Source organism: Syngnathus acus, chromosome 16 (genome assembly GCF_901709675.1).
Source record: "Syngnathus acus chromosome 16, fSynAcu1.2, whole genome shotgun sequence".
NCBI lineage: Eukaryota > Metazoa > Chordata > Actinopteri > Syngnathiformes > Syngnathidae > Syngnathus > Syngnathus acus.
In genome coordinates, this window is record NC_051101.1 from 11,582,383 (window position 1) to 11,596,931 (window position 14,549).

General features: G+C 40.4%; 2 protein-coding genes across 2 annotated transcripts; both read right to left on the reverse strand.

Moving 5' to 3' along the window:
- Positions 1-101: 101 nt before the first annotated feature.
- nbn (nibrin) lies at positions 102-6,157 on the reverse strand. Its single transcript, XM_037274274.1, has 17 exons — positions 5,975-6,157; positions 5,572-5,693; positions 5,382-5,509; positions 5,052-5,211; positions 4,868-4,971; positions 4,673-4,790; positions 3,897-4,087; positions 3,710-3,810; positions 3,502-3,628; positions 3,225-3,436; positions 2,745-2,925; positions 2,130-2,676; positions 1,945-2,037; positions 1,490-1,633; positions 1,281-1,394; positions 1,169-1,218; positions 102-566 (listed from the first exon to the last, which is right to left on the reverse strand). Exons 1-17 carry the CDS (start codon positions 6,006-6,008, stop codon positions 533-535), a joined length of 2,460 nt encoding a protein of 819 aa, XP_037130169.1. The 5' UTR covers positions 6,009-6,157; the 3' UTR covers positions 102-532.
- A 4,557-nt stretch (positions 6,158-10,714) lies between these two features.
- si:ch73-347e22.8 (immunoglobulin-binding protein Sbi) lies at positions 10,715-12,907 on the reverse strand. The gene is made up of 4 exons (XM_037274614.1): positions 12,389-12,907; positions 11,864-11,918; positions 11,606-11,720; positions 10,715-11,090 (listed from the first exon to the last, which is right to left on the reverse strand). The coding sequence occupies exons 1-4, from the start codon at positions 12,680-12,682 to the stop codon at positions 10,895-10,897; spliced, it is 660 nt and encodes a 219-aa protein (XP_037130509.1). The 5' UTR covers positions 12,683-12,907; the 3' UTR covers positions 10,715-10,894.
- Between the last annotated feature and the right edge of the window lie 1,642 nt (positions 12,908-14,549).

Consider the following 14,549-nt stretch of genomic DNA (forward strand, 5'->3'; position numbering starts at 1 on the left):
AAGTCCAACTAATCAAATCAAATAGAAGCGCGGTAGACAAACCTCAGCCTTAGATTGTGAAAGTGTTCCTAATATTGTGACTGCTGACTGGATATGTTTTTTTTTTTCTCTCTCTTAGATTTTGTGTGTATTTGGCAGGATGATTACTTACCTTAACAGCTTCGGGTATGTAAGTGCCTAAGAGTTCGGTTGGCAGGAGAACGAAAGTATAACGAACGTTTTGAACTCCAAACTGGTGTCACCATTAAGCAGATTTTTTGCTTTTAACTGCACCAAAAAGAAAAGCTGCTCTTGTCATTTCAACTTTTACAGCTGTCTTCTTCAACTGCAGCCTTTGAAATGTTTTGTATGCCATATTTTTTATTATTGACAAATAAAAAATAAAACAGAATGTGATTGGAATATTTCTTTAACAATACTTGCCACCGGTGGCGCCATCAGCGGATTAGTGTTAGGAACGCCAACTTTAGTGGCTAACAAACATGCAAACTAAGATGCGACTTATCCTTCCAGACGATCTGACCCTGCTTCTTCATCTTCTCTTGGTTAATTTGGTGGGGTTGTACCTAAACACACAAACACCCATCAAACAGATGATGTCATCGCTCCCCCTGGATGGACTTTTAACATTCCTCACGGCTCATCCTTCAGCGTGCTCGGGAAGCATTTTGAACAAACAAAAAACGAGCGCCAGAGTGTTTGAACAGCTTCGAGCAAACAGGCGTCCTTGGACATTTGCTGGGTTCGAGCTACCCAAACGCACGGGGGCTGTTTTTTTTAGCGGCAGAGTTTATTCCCCCGGCTACGCATGACTGACTGGCTATGACTCAGTGATCAAACAGCTCAGCCTCAACACACACTCACACAAAATCAATCTTTTTCTGCTTCGTCAAAGAAAACACAGCAGTCACCGCTGTTACCTTGGAGACCGCTGTGACGAAAGAACCCATAATTCCCCTTAATTACGTTAATTAGGATAAGTCCGTCATTAGAAGTGAGACTGCGCGGGCTGAAGAGAGGGCTGTTCATTCGATAACACCAACAGGTACGACGGGAAAAAAGGGAATCGAGTACAGAAATGGAACATCTCAGAACCGTGAGGCTGACGAGTTAACCATTGGGACACCGCACGGTCCGCTTTAAAATTAAAATCCATCCGTTTGCTTACCTAAAGAGATCATCTCCTTCAGAGTCCTTCAGCCGGCTCTGCTGCTCATCCTGAAACAAACGTACATCAGGATTGCTCGTGGAATGACGAAGCCAGAGCAAAGGAATCGAACCTCTTCTGCGTCTTTCAGCCATTCGTCCAGTTCGGAGTTCTGGCCGCGGTTGTGAACCAGCAGGTCGGGCCCACCGATGATGTGCGGCGAGTCGTCCAGGCCGGGCACACGCATCTGTTCCGTGTGCACATCAGAGTAAAAGAATATTATAAAATAAAATAGTGCTCGACTGTAAAAAAAACAAACTGGGATTATAAGTGCATGCTGACCTTGCGGAAACGTTTGAAGTTTTTCACAAAGCCATTGGTGTGCACTTGCTGCTGTGTTTTTTTTGGGGGGAGCACATTGACAGTGAGGGATCTAAACTCGACTGAGATCAGCTGTTTAGGGAGGTCTTCGTCCACTTGGGCTATCTGCGACACAAAACACAAACACCTTAGTTTCCAACGCAAGAGCTTCTAATCTCGATGGTGGATTTGGCTGATCTGAATCTTTGGATAAACAGGAAATAAGACAGGAAATGGCTGGCGAATAGCATCGTTCTATTATGACACGCAGGAGCTTACAGCCTTATCTCGGAATTTGATGGATCTTTGAGGGCATTTAAGCGCTGGAATTTGAGGCACTGTCACGCTATCAAATTTTTTTCCTATAACTAGCAGAAACAAATTTTCTTCCAAATATGCCAACTTAGTCACTGTCCAAATACTTCAGCAAAACTTACTTGGGTGGTCTCCTGTTTACTGTCGACAGGTGTCGTGAGATGAACGTCAGGCTGTTCTTTGGGCAGGACAACATCTCCTTTGAGTTGGTCAAACTTAAGAGAATAGACAGGAGCAACATTCGATGAAGAGTAAGTGGAAGTGGATATTCGACAAAGAGAAAAATGAGCGGAGACGTCGTCGTCACCTCTGTGGCAGACGCTCTGTGACGTGCGCAGTCAGATGAAACTCTGCTACTCATCGTCTCAAGCTTCTCCGTCGTCATGGGAACAGTTTCCTGTTCAGTTTGGCGGCGCTGACGTGGGAGCGGCTCGTCTACCGGTTCCGCTGATGATCTCCGGCTACCGGCGTCAACGTCTTCACGGGCTACTCGTTGCTTCTTACTCAAAGCCTCGACGCTCTTTGACGTCCATCTGGAATTAGGGTTTTGAACTTTTGGGGATTGGCTGACTGAAAATGGCTCGTCCGTGCAATCCATTCCCTGAGACATTATAGACTCCAGTTCGTCTAGATCGATTTCCTCTTCCATCTCCTTCCTCTTTCGGCTTGTATGGGACGAAGCAGCCGCAGAGGTGTCAAACAGATTATTTTCGGAGTCCATTGGTGCCGCGGGGGCTTTGTCTGAGCGTGAGGGGACATCTTCGGATGCCATGTCTCCGGCCTGACTGATGTCAGATTCTTTTACAGAACGCTTTGGCTCTGACATGCTGGCGGAGAATTCTTCATCTAAAGGCCTTGAAGAAAATGACAAACAAGTAAGAAAAACATCTTACTAATTGTAAAATAAGGCCTTGAAGGTTACCTCTTTTTGTTGAGAGGTTTGAAAAAGTTGGTCATTGTTGCCTGTTTCTTTGGAGAAACCTCCGGAGAGACGTGTTGTTTCTGGGGAGATTTTCGAGGGAATTTTTGAGGTTCTAAAGTCTTCTTACCACCAGTGGACTTCATCAACGGGAGCTGGAAAGTCGCGTTCTTAATATCCTGGCCTGAAATTGCGAGAATATTTAACATTTGTTATTTTTTAGGTTACACTGTTACATTTTGCAATCCCCATATGTCTTGAACCATTTTAGTAATTCATTTCCCTTTATGATGTCATTCGTCTTTATTATTCAATGTGTGTTCATCACAGCTGGACCCACAACTTGAATATACAACATTGGTTCACATAAAAAAAAATAATAGTTGCATTTAGACATCAATTGTCATTAAAATAATCCACATCATCATTCATTGACTTCACTCCGGAACAATTTGGCGTTGGACCACGTGAGCACGAAGTTACCTGTCACTTTGGATGCGGGTTTCTTCCCCTGTGAATGTTTATTCTCCGTAGTGCGGAACGCTGACGAGCTAGGCGAATCGATCCCAATCCATTGAGTGCTCATCTTCTGGGTTGCGGCTTTAGGACCATTAAGATGAGCGGTGTCGTGAGTCAGCTTTTTCTCCGGCGTCTCTCCCACCGTGGTAATCCCGCTAACCTTGCAGCGCTCTGGACTGATAAATGGAAGCGGAATAAATCAGAGAGCAAAGTATGGACAGTTTGAGTAGATGATTTGTACATTTGCGATGTTTCTGTGTTGACGGCGTATGCCGTGATGTTCTGCGACGCTGCAAGTAAAACGGTCTCGTCCACTGCTACGTTTTGGGAGAGAGACGCGCTCGGAATTCTTGACGTCGGCTCCGTCGCTGAATAAAAAAAAGAGCCAGTAAGACATGTCGATATTGTGAATTGAATTCTCCCAAAATGCAACTATTATGTTCTCTCACCTGCGTTTGTTGTGAAACTGGAAGGGTTGCAGTACATGTCACACGAAGCGTAGATGGCGGCCAATCCGATTTCAGATTCTGCGATGGCTCGACGCCCTTTTCTGTCTCACGGGAAGCGATAGAAGGCTCATGAATTTTCACAGAGGGAAGTCAAGATTAGCTCTTCTCTCATGGGCGACTTCCAAACCTTTGGACGATGTTCTTCACGGAATTGTGCCACCCAGTGGTCGAAGCTGTAAGTGGCGGTTGGGAGTTGCCAGCAGTAAAGTCCACCACGCAGTTCTGTGGGGACGCCAGGATGTCGTGGGGCAACGAGCCCTCCTCCAGGAGTTGGCTGGTGCCGCCTCCCAGGGTCACCGGGGCATTCAGACGCTTGAACTGCAAACAACAAAGATGCGAGTCACTTACACAGTCACACACTTAATTTGTTTTCACTCCCACAAGCATGCACTCCTTACATTAACAATATGGTAGCCAATGAGTGACTTTTCCGACCCCTCTGGTAAATATTCTTTCCAAAAAAATGAACTCGTCCCTTGAACTCCAGCTACGAAACTTACAACAAAAGTAGAATAATTTTCACCACTCTTAAGCAAATAAAAAAAGGAAATCTATGACACAACGTGAGACCTCTAATTTCAAATATCCAACCAAGAAAAGCCAAATGAGTTTTGGCCTTTAAGAACACTGCACAAGCGAGTACGTTTCCAGAGAAATTCTCCAGAGGATCTGCCTAGCAGCTGACATTTAGCAGGTAAACATCAAGCTCATAAGATTATGTAGCAGGGGAACAAGCAACTTAGTCTATAAATAGTGGTCATCAAATATCCACTTGTTTGGTGAGTAAATGATCTCTGCTTCTATTCTTCTGTTCCATCTCACCAAAATGTAACTACTGTTTTCTTCTTTGGTGATTAGCCAGTGTTGTCAAATGTAGGGAAAACATGATCGCTGCAAACAAACCTGCTTGCTGGTAAGGAATATGAAGTTTGTTCCCGCAAAAAGCCGCTTGCGCCTGAGATCCGGCTTCAGGTTCACCACCTGATTTTTCAAGCTCAGCTCATCGATGTCAGGGATGAATCTTGAAGACAACACCAAGGCGCACATATGAGAGACCGTGTTTGCGATAAATGACACGGGACTGTGGTGGCACTTTACCGTTCCGCCTTAGGAAGAGGAAGCTTCTGCTGAGCTGCTTTGCTCAGCTCTGAGAAGAACTCTGGCTTCACGATTGGACGGCTGCTCAGCAGAGCAGAAATGGTCTAACGTGGGTAATGTATACAAAACGAAATCCACATTGTTATTGACAAACACATCACACATGGTTAAACATTTTCCTTACCTTGATGGTTATTTTAACAGAAGGCATAACCAAGTGGGTGCAGTCCTGTGTCCATGAATTGACTAGCTTTCCTCCAAACAGCTGCAGAATCTCAGAGAGTGCAGCTTTGCCATCATTATCCAAACAAGAAGAACACACCACTGGCATCTGATGATCCACACTGGGCAAAAGAAAATGTCAAATGGAGTGCTGAGCGATTAAGACATTCAAATAAAATCAGATCCTCCGCTAATCAAATTTCAGATTTTGATTTTACAGATGTGAAATGAAGTGGAGAATTGGTTCAAATGTCAAAACATAAAGAAAATCCCTAAAAACATGTTTCAGTACCTGAATTTGGACTGAAAAACCCCAAATTGAATGCTGTCTCCTGACTTCAGTTCGACTGGAGTGTTCTGTACCAGTGGTTGGCCGTTGACGGAGGTGCCATATTTGGAGGTGTCCCTCATGGTCAGTGTCTTGGCCAGAAATACATGACAAATCACAACTATGAACTTTTTCACGTCATTGTCTTTCTCACCTGATCGGTAACAATGAAGTGAGCATGAGCTCTGCTGATCGACTGGTCACTCGGCAGCACAATGTCACAGTTCTTCCGGCCCACCACATATTCTTTAGCGGGGAGAAGATAGTGGGTCTCGCCTGTTAGCCAAAAGAGGGCATTTAAAGACTTTAGACAATATTTTCAAATTCTACAACTTCATCGTGCTTCAGAAATGGCCGACGATAACAAAATGACTCTCAAACTGTTATAAAAAAAGTTTAACATTAGTTCTCGGGGCAAAGAATTAAAACGAATAATATGGCGTCATGTCGATAGTAAATTTATTGACCGACAGACGTGTACTTACTGGAAAATTAAAGCTAAGCGCATTTACTAAAGTTTGTTCCGTAAACATGTCAGCATTAAGAGAAACTATTACCTCCTGCCTGCTCCACGGGACACAATATCCACATTTTGGTGGTATACGCGTTTATTTCGTTCGATAAAATCAAATGACACTGAACAAAATAATAAAAAAAAGCCTCTTATCAGCCACAAATGATGTGCATTGATTGCATTGCGCGCGGGCGACTTCGTGACGTCAAAAGCATGCGACTCTTTCTTCTTCTACTGCGATGAATCCTTTTGCTGGCGTTTCTGAAGTGTTTAGCTCATTAGCGCTATTGTCGGCAAAAATGGTACACTACAAGTACATGACCACAAAATTATACAATATTGAATTTAACCTGACAGCTTCATCGACAGCATATCAACACATATAAACACGTAGTAGGTAGTTGGAATGGAATATCTCATGTAATACAATAATGCCTTGAAATAGAATGTTTAATTCGTTCAATGAGCACACTCAAAACACTCCAAAAAAAACCTTTTTTTTTTTTAACGTTTAGCAAAATTCAATTAATAGATGGATAGAAAAGTACAAATAATGTAACAAATTGAAATGTTTGTGGGGGGGTAGTAAAATAATAATAAAACAACAGTCAGCGGTGATCCAACATTCTCCTGTCCCATACACCTGACCTAAATACTCACAGCTCCCTGGAACATAGTTTTCATTAAATTCCTATCAAAACTACCAATCTGGTTAAAGAGTACCCTCATACTGACCCAAATGACATTACACTAGGACTGGTCAGGCACATTTGTTAAGGATTAAAATGAGCATGTGAAATTAAAAGCAATGGCAACCAGGCAAGGCTATGAAACGTTCTGGTATGCCCATTAAAAAGGCCAAAATCCTCCTGTAACTGACCTTTGGTGTTGAAGAAGCACGAGGGCACGCTGACACCGAGAAGGACCACACACACCAAGAATGTGCGTCCTGTTGCCATCACTGCAAAAGCACAATTTAAAAGACACCTCCACAAAAATAAAAACACCTTTTGTTCATCTTACCTTCACTTAAAGCCGCTCAATAAAACAATTGTCGTCTTGCTGCGTCTCCTCGTCAATGCCCCCGGAAGGACGGTGGTCTCACATATTTATACTACCTCTACACTCAATTCTCAGTTTCTGGTTACGATTTGTCCTCCCCCACAACCTGCTCATTAATGTTCATAACAAACGCAACACACACACTGATGTTATCATAACGATGCTGCTTGACAAGAATTGCCCCCTAAGCATACATTGTGTACTTTTTTATATAACATTTGGAGTCAGCATGTTCTGCTTGTGTTCTTGTGTATGTATTGTAAAAAAAAAAAAATCTCCTAGTGTATTGATAATTGCTGCCCTATGATTGGCATAACCAAAATTGAAATTTAGAGTTCCCTCCTGTTCATTGGACAATAATAAATTCCATTCAAAGGAAGTTCAGGCATGTGTGCACCTCAAATTGCCTGTTCATCGTCACAGATGACTCACCATGTAAGTCATCGATGTGAATCTAATTCAATTTGTCTAATTCAATTTCACATCAGATACCGTACGTAATGAAGCATTATTTAAATGATGCCAGACTGATGAAGATGTTTTATGACTGGGTTAACTTTGCTCTTTAAGTGGCATTTAAAATGGCTCATTTTGAAATTGGAATGCCCTGCTTTGAAGTTGCAATAATAGTTTAGTGGTGTATATAAATACTTTTCAACACACTGGTCGCTATTGTTTTTTTTTTAAATTCAATAGAAGTCTCCACACCTTTACCATCCCTTTTTTTTTCTAACAGGCCCAACAGGCTGCCAGTCAAAAAGGCTGAAAGGCTTGTTATTGTAGTAACAAAACTTGCATGATTAATATTGTTTTTTTTAGCAGTCGCCCGTATGCCACCCGACCTGTCTTTCGAGCTTTGGGAGATTTTGATGATAATAAAAAATGCACACTCACCTTATATTTCTTATCTGATTGTCTTGCCAAACCTTATTTGCACGTTACATTTACATGCTGGGCCTCCATTTGTCACGCATGACCTTCCTGATTTTCCAGCCAATGGCCCCATAAGAATGAATTATTATTCCGTTTTTAAAAAATGGACGGTTACATCATCGTATGGTAAATAAAAGTCCCTTCCATGTAAATTACATTCATTAAAGTATTAAAAATAGCAGCTGGATTCTATAACACACTTGGAGGACGTGGAGGTTTTTTTAATGAAGACAATCATCTTGATACAATCCCGTGTCCATCACAAAAAAATTTTGCTTGACAAACACAAATACAGTTCAGCAATTGTATTTCAAAGTCATATTTAACTATGATAGAGTGGACATTTTAAGCTTAACAACATCCACCAACACACATAATTTGATGAAAATTACATAAATGTAAATATTTATTCTGTAAGTATCAACTGCTTCAGCATTCATTGACAAAAGACAAAATTTTCATCATTGAAAAAAGGAAGTTTCCACCCCATAATGACATAGTGGACATTTATAGAAAACATTTCATTATGGTTATAAAAAATAGAATACATGATCTCGATATAGAAAATAACTTAAAATTAATACAATAATTTACATTAAAATTATTTTAAAAAATGAACCTATTTCAGGTATACAAAAAGATGCCCTGTTGCAGCCCGATAACTTTAGCAAGGCCTTTTGCTTCCAATTTATTTGCACGATGCCAGTGCCAGACTCTGTAGGAATATGTCTGATATTTAGTTGACATGGAAAAGAACAAGAACAACCGAATATCAAACATATCACACAGCGTCCAGCTGATCACAACCACTGCTGAATACTCCGCCGACCTAAAAACACAACACAGGACATAAAATGTCAACAAAGAAGACACAATAACACACTTGTGGCCAATGCCGTGAATGCAACCTGAAGAAAAAAACTTGGAAATGGGTGTGAGCACGCAAAGGTTTAAATCGGAATCTCTCTACGCCCCGTAAAACAAATCAACACATGTGATACTTACCGAGATTTCTCTCACAAAGTTAAAAAAAAAAGTCACACTAGATGAGCAATCGCTGTTAAATATGAGTGTATGCGAGGAATACCTCAGTGGGACAGTATTTATACACAGCCGGCTGTGAGTTTACGGGGGGGGGTCACTCATGTCAGCGACATTCGCACACATTCGATGCTGTTTGTAATTAGACTTGTATTGATCCGGGCCTGCAGCCTTTCCTCTCCACATTAGCCTGATCAATAGACATGATGTTCATCCCACTGTGAGCGCTAAGCCCTCTTACACACTACAGATGCACAATCAAATAACTTTCAGTCGTCGCCTACAAGGACGGCGACGACACACATAGGATGAACTTTGGGAACGTGACCGCTATGCGATTGATTGGCCAATAGGAATGCAAAAGTAAATATAAATAAATGTTACATTTCTGCTTGGTACGGTTTAATTTTATTTTACAATCACATTAAAAAGAAACAATTTGAAAAAAAAAAAAATCATTTCAAAGTTGTTGTTTTTTCAACTATAACCTTTGTATTGTAATTTGATTTTCTGCTTGGTACGGTTTAATTTTATTTTACAATCACATTAAAAAGAAACAATTTGAAAAAAAAAAAAATCATTTCAAAGTTGTTGTTTTTTCAACTATAACCTTTGTATTGTAATTTGATTTTCAGAAATTTTACTTGAAATGTTATCTAAAATGTTGCAAGAGCTATTTAAATTGTTTTATATTACCATTACATCTATGAGTAATATTAAAATTAAGATTTTGTATTATATATTTTTTATATTATTATTATATTATTTATTATATATATTTTCTTTAATGAAAAATTAGAATGCAAGAGAACGTATCTGTTAAAAGGTAAGACTGAAGCTGAATGGACGCAAATGGATTAAAATAAAACTTTTAAGACAAAATACTTTTTGTGATCAGCAGCCTTTGTTTTCCAAATCAATTCAACTAACCCGGTCGAGCTCCTTTACAACAACTGCCACCGTTTCAGTCTCCACGACTGCGTTGACCTTGTGGGCCTATTGGGGCAGAATGACAACTCTGATTGGCTCATTGTGTGCCTGGGGCAACTTTTTAATAAACTCACCCAAACAGATGTGATGAGTGCACAGAGGGCAAAGTCAAACATGACCAAAAGGTTAAAGAACAAAAAGCTGTGTGAAGTAAAAAACATTATTTCGTCTGGTTTTGTACATTTCGAAAACTCTCTGTGATCTGTCATATTTTTAAACTTTTTTTTCTCTTTTTTTTGTATAAATATTTGGAAAATATTGATATTTATAATATATTTATCATTTTTTGTCAAATATTTTTTGACCCCATTTTTATAAAATGTTTAAGAAGTTTAAATAACATTAAATCCTTCCTGGTAGGGCCAAATGCAAGAAACGTTTTCTGATTGGTTGGCTTTTTTTTTTTCTGTCTTTTCATTAACACTTGTCCACTCGTAAAAAGTAGGACATCATGGGTTGTTCCGCACACTGTAGAATAAAATTGCTATACTGCATTACTGTTGGACAGTGAATCTTTAGTTCCTGGTCATATCTTCTTACAATGTATTCGATGCATGCAGTGTTCCTTTTTCCAAGTACTCCGAGACCACAACAAATACAACACAATACACAGAGGATTCATTACATGCGAAAAAGCAAACACCTGCTACCAGTTACAGAGGCTGTGAAGATACTTTAACCAGCCAGATCATCAACTAAAGTTTGCATCAATCGCCGTATACAGAACACTGCAAAGATTTTGGTATCCAATCGAGGCAGACGTTGAGAGATATTTTTATTTATTCAACAAAAATAAATAATATGTTGAAAGTGGAAAGTGATATCCAATCTGGCAAGTCCAGTAGCGGTACAACATTTGAAGAAAAATAATAGAGTTTTAACGTTAGACGTTCCCTCTGTGTCACAGTCAGGCCTATGGACTGACGCGCAAGTTGCTTCAACCCTTTGCTTCTATTTTAGGAGCTTCTGCCTTTGGTGCGTCTGGTTTGGGGATCTCTGCCTTTGGTGGGTCTGGTTTGGGGATCTCTGCCTTTGGTGCGTCTGGTTTGGGGATCTCTGCCTTTGGTGCGTCTGGTTTGGCAGCCTCTGCCTTAGGTGCCTCTACTTTTTCTGTCTCACTGTCACATAATTTGCTGCAGGAGGAAAAAAAAAGTTATCAGACCCTTCTGTAATTTAAAGGTGAAGTCAACGCCCCAAAAAATATTTAGAATAATATGTTGTATGTGCCACCACTTGTCCAAACATAGTATTCTGATTAATATTATGTTTGTGGATTATGAATTAAGCAGTGAAATTCATCCTTATTTATCTGTCTCAGGGGGCGGCCATTTTGCCACTTGCTGTCGACTGAAAATGACATCACAGTTGCCAGGTCACAACCAATCACGGCTCAGCTTCAGAAAACTGGTGGGCTGTGATTGGTTGTGACCTGAGAAGTGGCAAAATGGCTGCCCCTTGAGATGGATAAAAACAGGTGAATTTTGCCTGTTTAATTCATATTCCACAAATGAAACATTAATCAGAACATTGTGTTTCGACTAGTTGGGCTGCACAGAACATATTACAAAGAACATTTTGGGGTTTACTTCCCCTTTAAAGACAGAAGTAATACGATTCAAAATCAGCGTAGCATGTCAACAATGCATACCTTGCGGAATCGACTCCTTTCTTCAAAAAGGGGCAGACTGCACTCGGCATCTGTAGTTCCTTTTTCAGTGATTCCAGTTTGGCAAGCCACGAGGTTTTCTCTTTACTCGTCTCACCTGCACGTCACACAAGGAATTTGAAGCAAACAATAAGTGTTGCTGAATGCCTGAAATCAGACATTGTATCAGCGCCATATTTGTCAAGTTCTCCTTGTGCTTGAAGGTGTTCATAGGGGACAATCCGTCACGACAATATTTACCACGCAGATTTTGGAGTTCTCTTTCCAGATCAGCCACCCCATTTTTCAATGATACCTGCAGCAACGGAAAGAGGAAGTTAGCAACATAATTCACACAATGTAAAACTGTTGCAGTGCAACACACCCATGTACGCGCCACAAAATTTCACACATGCATTATTGTTGGGAAGATCAAGAACAAAAATCGTCAACAGGCCAAACTTTTACTCCAAGACCAAATTTGTACAGCCAGGCAGGTTTGCTCTAAGTTTAAGTACAGCATAGCACACAATTTCTCAAATCTGTGCATTATGTTGATGTTGTGATGTTTTTTAAGGTCCAGCTGAAATTTTTTATTTTTATTTTTTAACTCAAGCTCCAATTTAATGTCGTTTTTACACGCAGATATTTATTTAAATACCGGATGTGGTTTAGCTCAATAAAGCTTGGTGAACAATTTCCTACACCCGAGGGCAATGCGGCTTGTTTGAAGTAGACCAATTATCATGTCGACTATAATAATAATAGTCAATAATTGTTGCTTACCACAGCTCCTTGGCACGCTTCCACCTCTTTGTTCATTTTCACCACTCTCTGTTCATACGACTCAGCGTCAGTCTGCAAATTTTTCTCCTCCTTTCGACCGTTGTCGATGCGGTTCTCCATGGAGATCTTTTGCGTTTGATACTCTGCCACCACGTCGTTGGTAACCCGCAGTTTCATGCTCTCGAATTTGTTTTGTTTGTCCGCTTTGTCGTGTTCTTGTTTGCGGGTTTTAATGACAACCACAAGGACTACGGTCAACGCAATGGTCAGAGGCATCAACAGTTGAAACTTCATCCCGTATATTCAGCCTCGGGGCTTTTCGTCAAGTGTGGTAAAAAAAAAAAAAATTGAATTGAAGGCATAACACCGCTTAGTTAACTTCCATGCGCGCTTCCCCTCAGCACAAGTCTGGGGTTCTGGTTGATCAAATTTGGCAAAAAATCTCCTGACTTAAACTTAAATAAAACGCCACGACGGAGCACCTGATAGTGAATTTCAAAAGCGAGCTGTTGAGGTCTGCCGTAAACACGCCCAGGTGTGACGTAAAACACGCCCTTTACCTGGCTACTGTACACCTTATATATATATATATGAATTCAAAAACTCAAAACATGAGGTGCAGGTGTCCCAAAAATCAGTGCAGACTTCCTTTTTTCTATTTCATTTCAAGTATTGCTATACTGTTATTTCTTTGTATATGGCTCACATACAGTTATGCAAGAAGCTTTATGTCACTGCCAATTTTAGGAGTGCCATAAGTGTGTCAAAAGTGTCAGAAGTCGTTTTACTGGATGTGAAAAAATGGTTCACTCAGGTCAGCTCAGTAAATAACAACGCAAAAAAAAAAAATGTTGAGAGCTAGGGTTAGTTCTTGCAATGGATGTTAGAACGGAGGTTTTGATTTTTTTTTTCTGTTGTAGGTCTGTGCAGGTGATTTCATTTTGGTGGCAGTGAGGGTTAACTGGACATCATCTGATTGGTGGCATATCAACTCCTTCAAAAGCAGACAAGTGGCGAATTTATTTTGAATTTACCAATCACATTTGACCATTAGACTTACATGGCTGCATACAGTAAGTACTCTATTGTAAAAAAAAAAAAAAAAAAAAAAAAAAAGATGTGTGTGTAGGTGCGTCACTTGCGCGATGAGGAAGAAGGTGTGATGACACGCCCACGTGAGCAAGTGCTTCGGTGAATCGGCTGACACCAACGAGCTGCGTGATTTAAAACAAAATATGAAGTTACCGGTTTTTTTAACCGTAGTCAGTTTCACCATAATGGCCTTGATGGTCCTTCAGACTATACGCCAGGAGCTGCAACTGAGCCATTTAAAAACCCGCACGGTGGAGCGCATTGCTGAATCCAAGAGGGGCGACAAAGTCATCTCCTTGCTAAAAACACAAATCAAGGAGCTGAACACGAACTTGACTTCCATCCTGAACAGGGTGGACGTGCTGAAGCATCGCAAAGCAGCCTCTGTAAATGCAGAGCAGGGGCATCAAAAAAGTTTGGTGGCATGCGTCAAAGGGAAGGTAGGGACAACGTACATTATCGTTAGCCCTTTTTTTTTTTTGCTGCGTTTCATTTAAATGGTACACGCCATTTTGTTAGGTACATCTGCACACAAAAAAAAGTCTGTCTTTTGAAAATTTAATGCAAATTTGAATGCACAAAAAAGCATTCGGAGCATACAATGTATTTATATTTAAATATATTTTTACAACTGTTTTTTAGGAAAGTGTAGAGAAGAAGAAGAAAGAGGTCATTGAAGCCAATAAGCAATTCAAAGGTATGTAGAGAATTGTGTTTGACGTTGTATTCAAAATGCTATTAGAATCGTGACTGGCCAGATATCAACACAGTTCATAGACATTGGTTGAATATGACTGCTGTCATTTACAACAGTTCCTCTATGGTTTAGGAATATTATCATAGTGCATCAAATTCTTCATTATTGTCTTTTTGTCCTTTGTTCAGCTGATCACGATAAGGAGAAAAGAAAAGCTGAGGAAGAAATGCAGATTGTAAAACAACATATTTTGGATCGAGATAACGCTGTTTGCATTTTTGTTGATCCAAGCTTTGCAGAAGCACGGTAAGATTTAAAAACATGTAGTGTGAGCAGAGAAAATACCTTGGGAGCCAAAACTTGTTTAAGTTG

Coding starts and splice junctions, on each gene's coding strand:
- nbn (XM_037274274.1), bottom strand. CDS start 6,008: ATGTGGATATTGTGTCCCGTGGAGCAGGCAGGAG. Junction 5,212..5,381: donor GTTTTTCAGTCCAAATTCAG/GTACTGAAACAT, acceptor TCTTTTGCCCAG/TGTGGATCATCAGATGCCAG. Junction 2,677..2,744: donor AAACCTCTCAACAAAAAGAG/GTAACCTTCAAG, acceptor ATTTTCTTCAAG/GCCTTTAGATGAAGAATTCT.
- si:ch73-347e22.8 (XM_037274614.1), bottom strand. CDS start 12,682: ATGAAGTTTCAACTGTTGATGCCTCTGACCATTGCGTTGACCGTAGTC. Junction 11,919..12,388: donor AAGCGTGCCAAGGAGCTGTG/GTAAGCAACAAT, acceptor CCGTTGCTGCAG/GTATCATTGAAAAATGGGGT. Junction 11,721..11,863: donor AGAACTCCAAAATCTGCGTG/GTAAATATTGTC, acceptor TGTGACGTGCAG/GTGAGACGAGTAAAGAGAAA.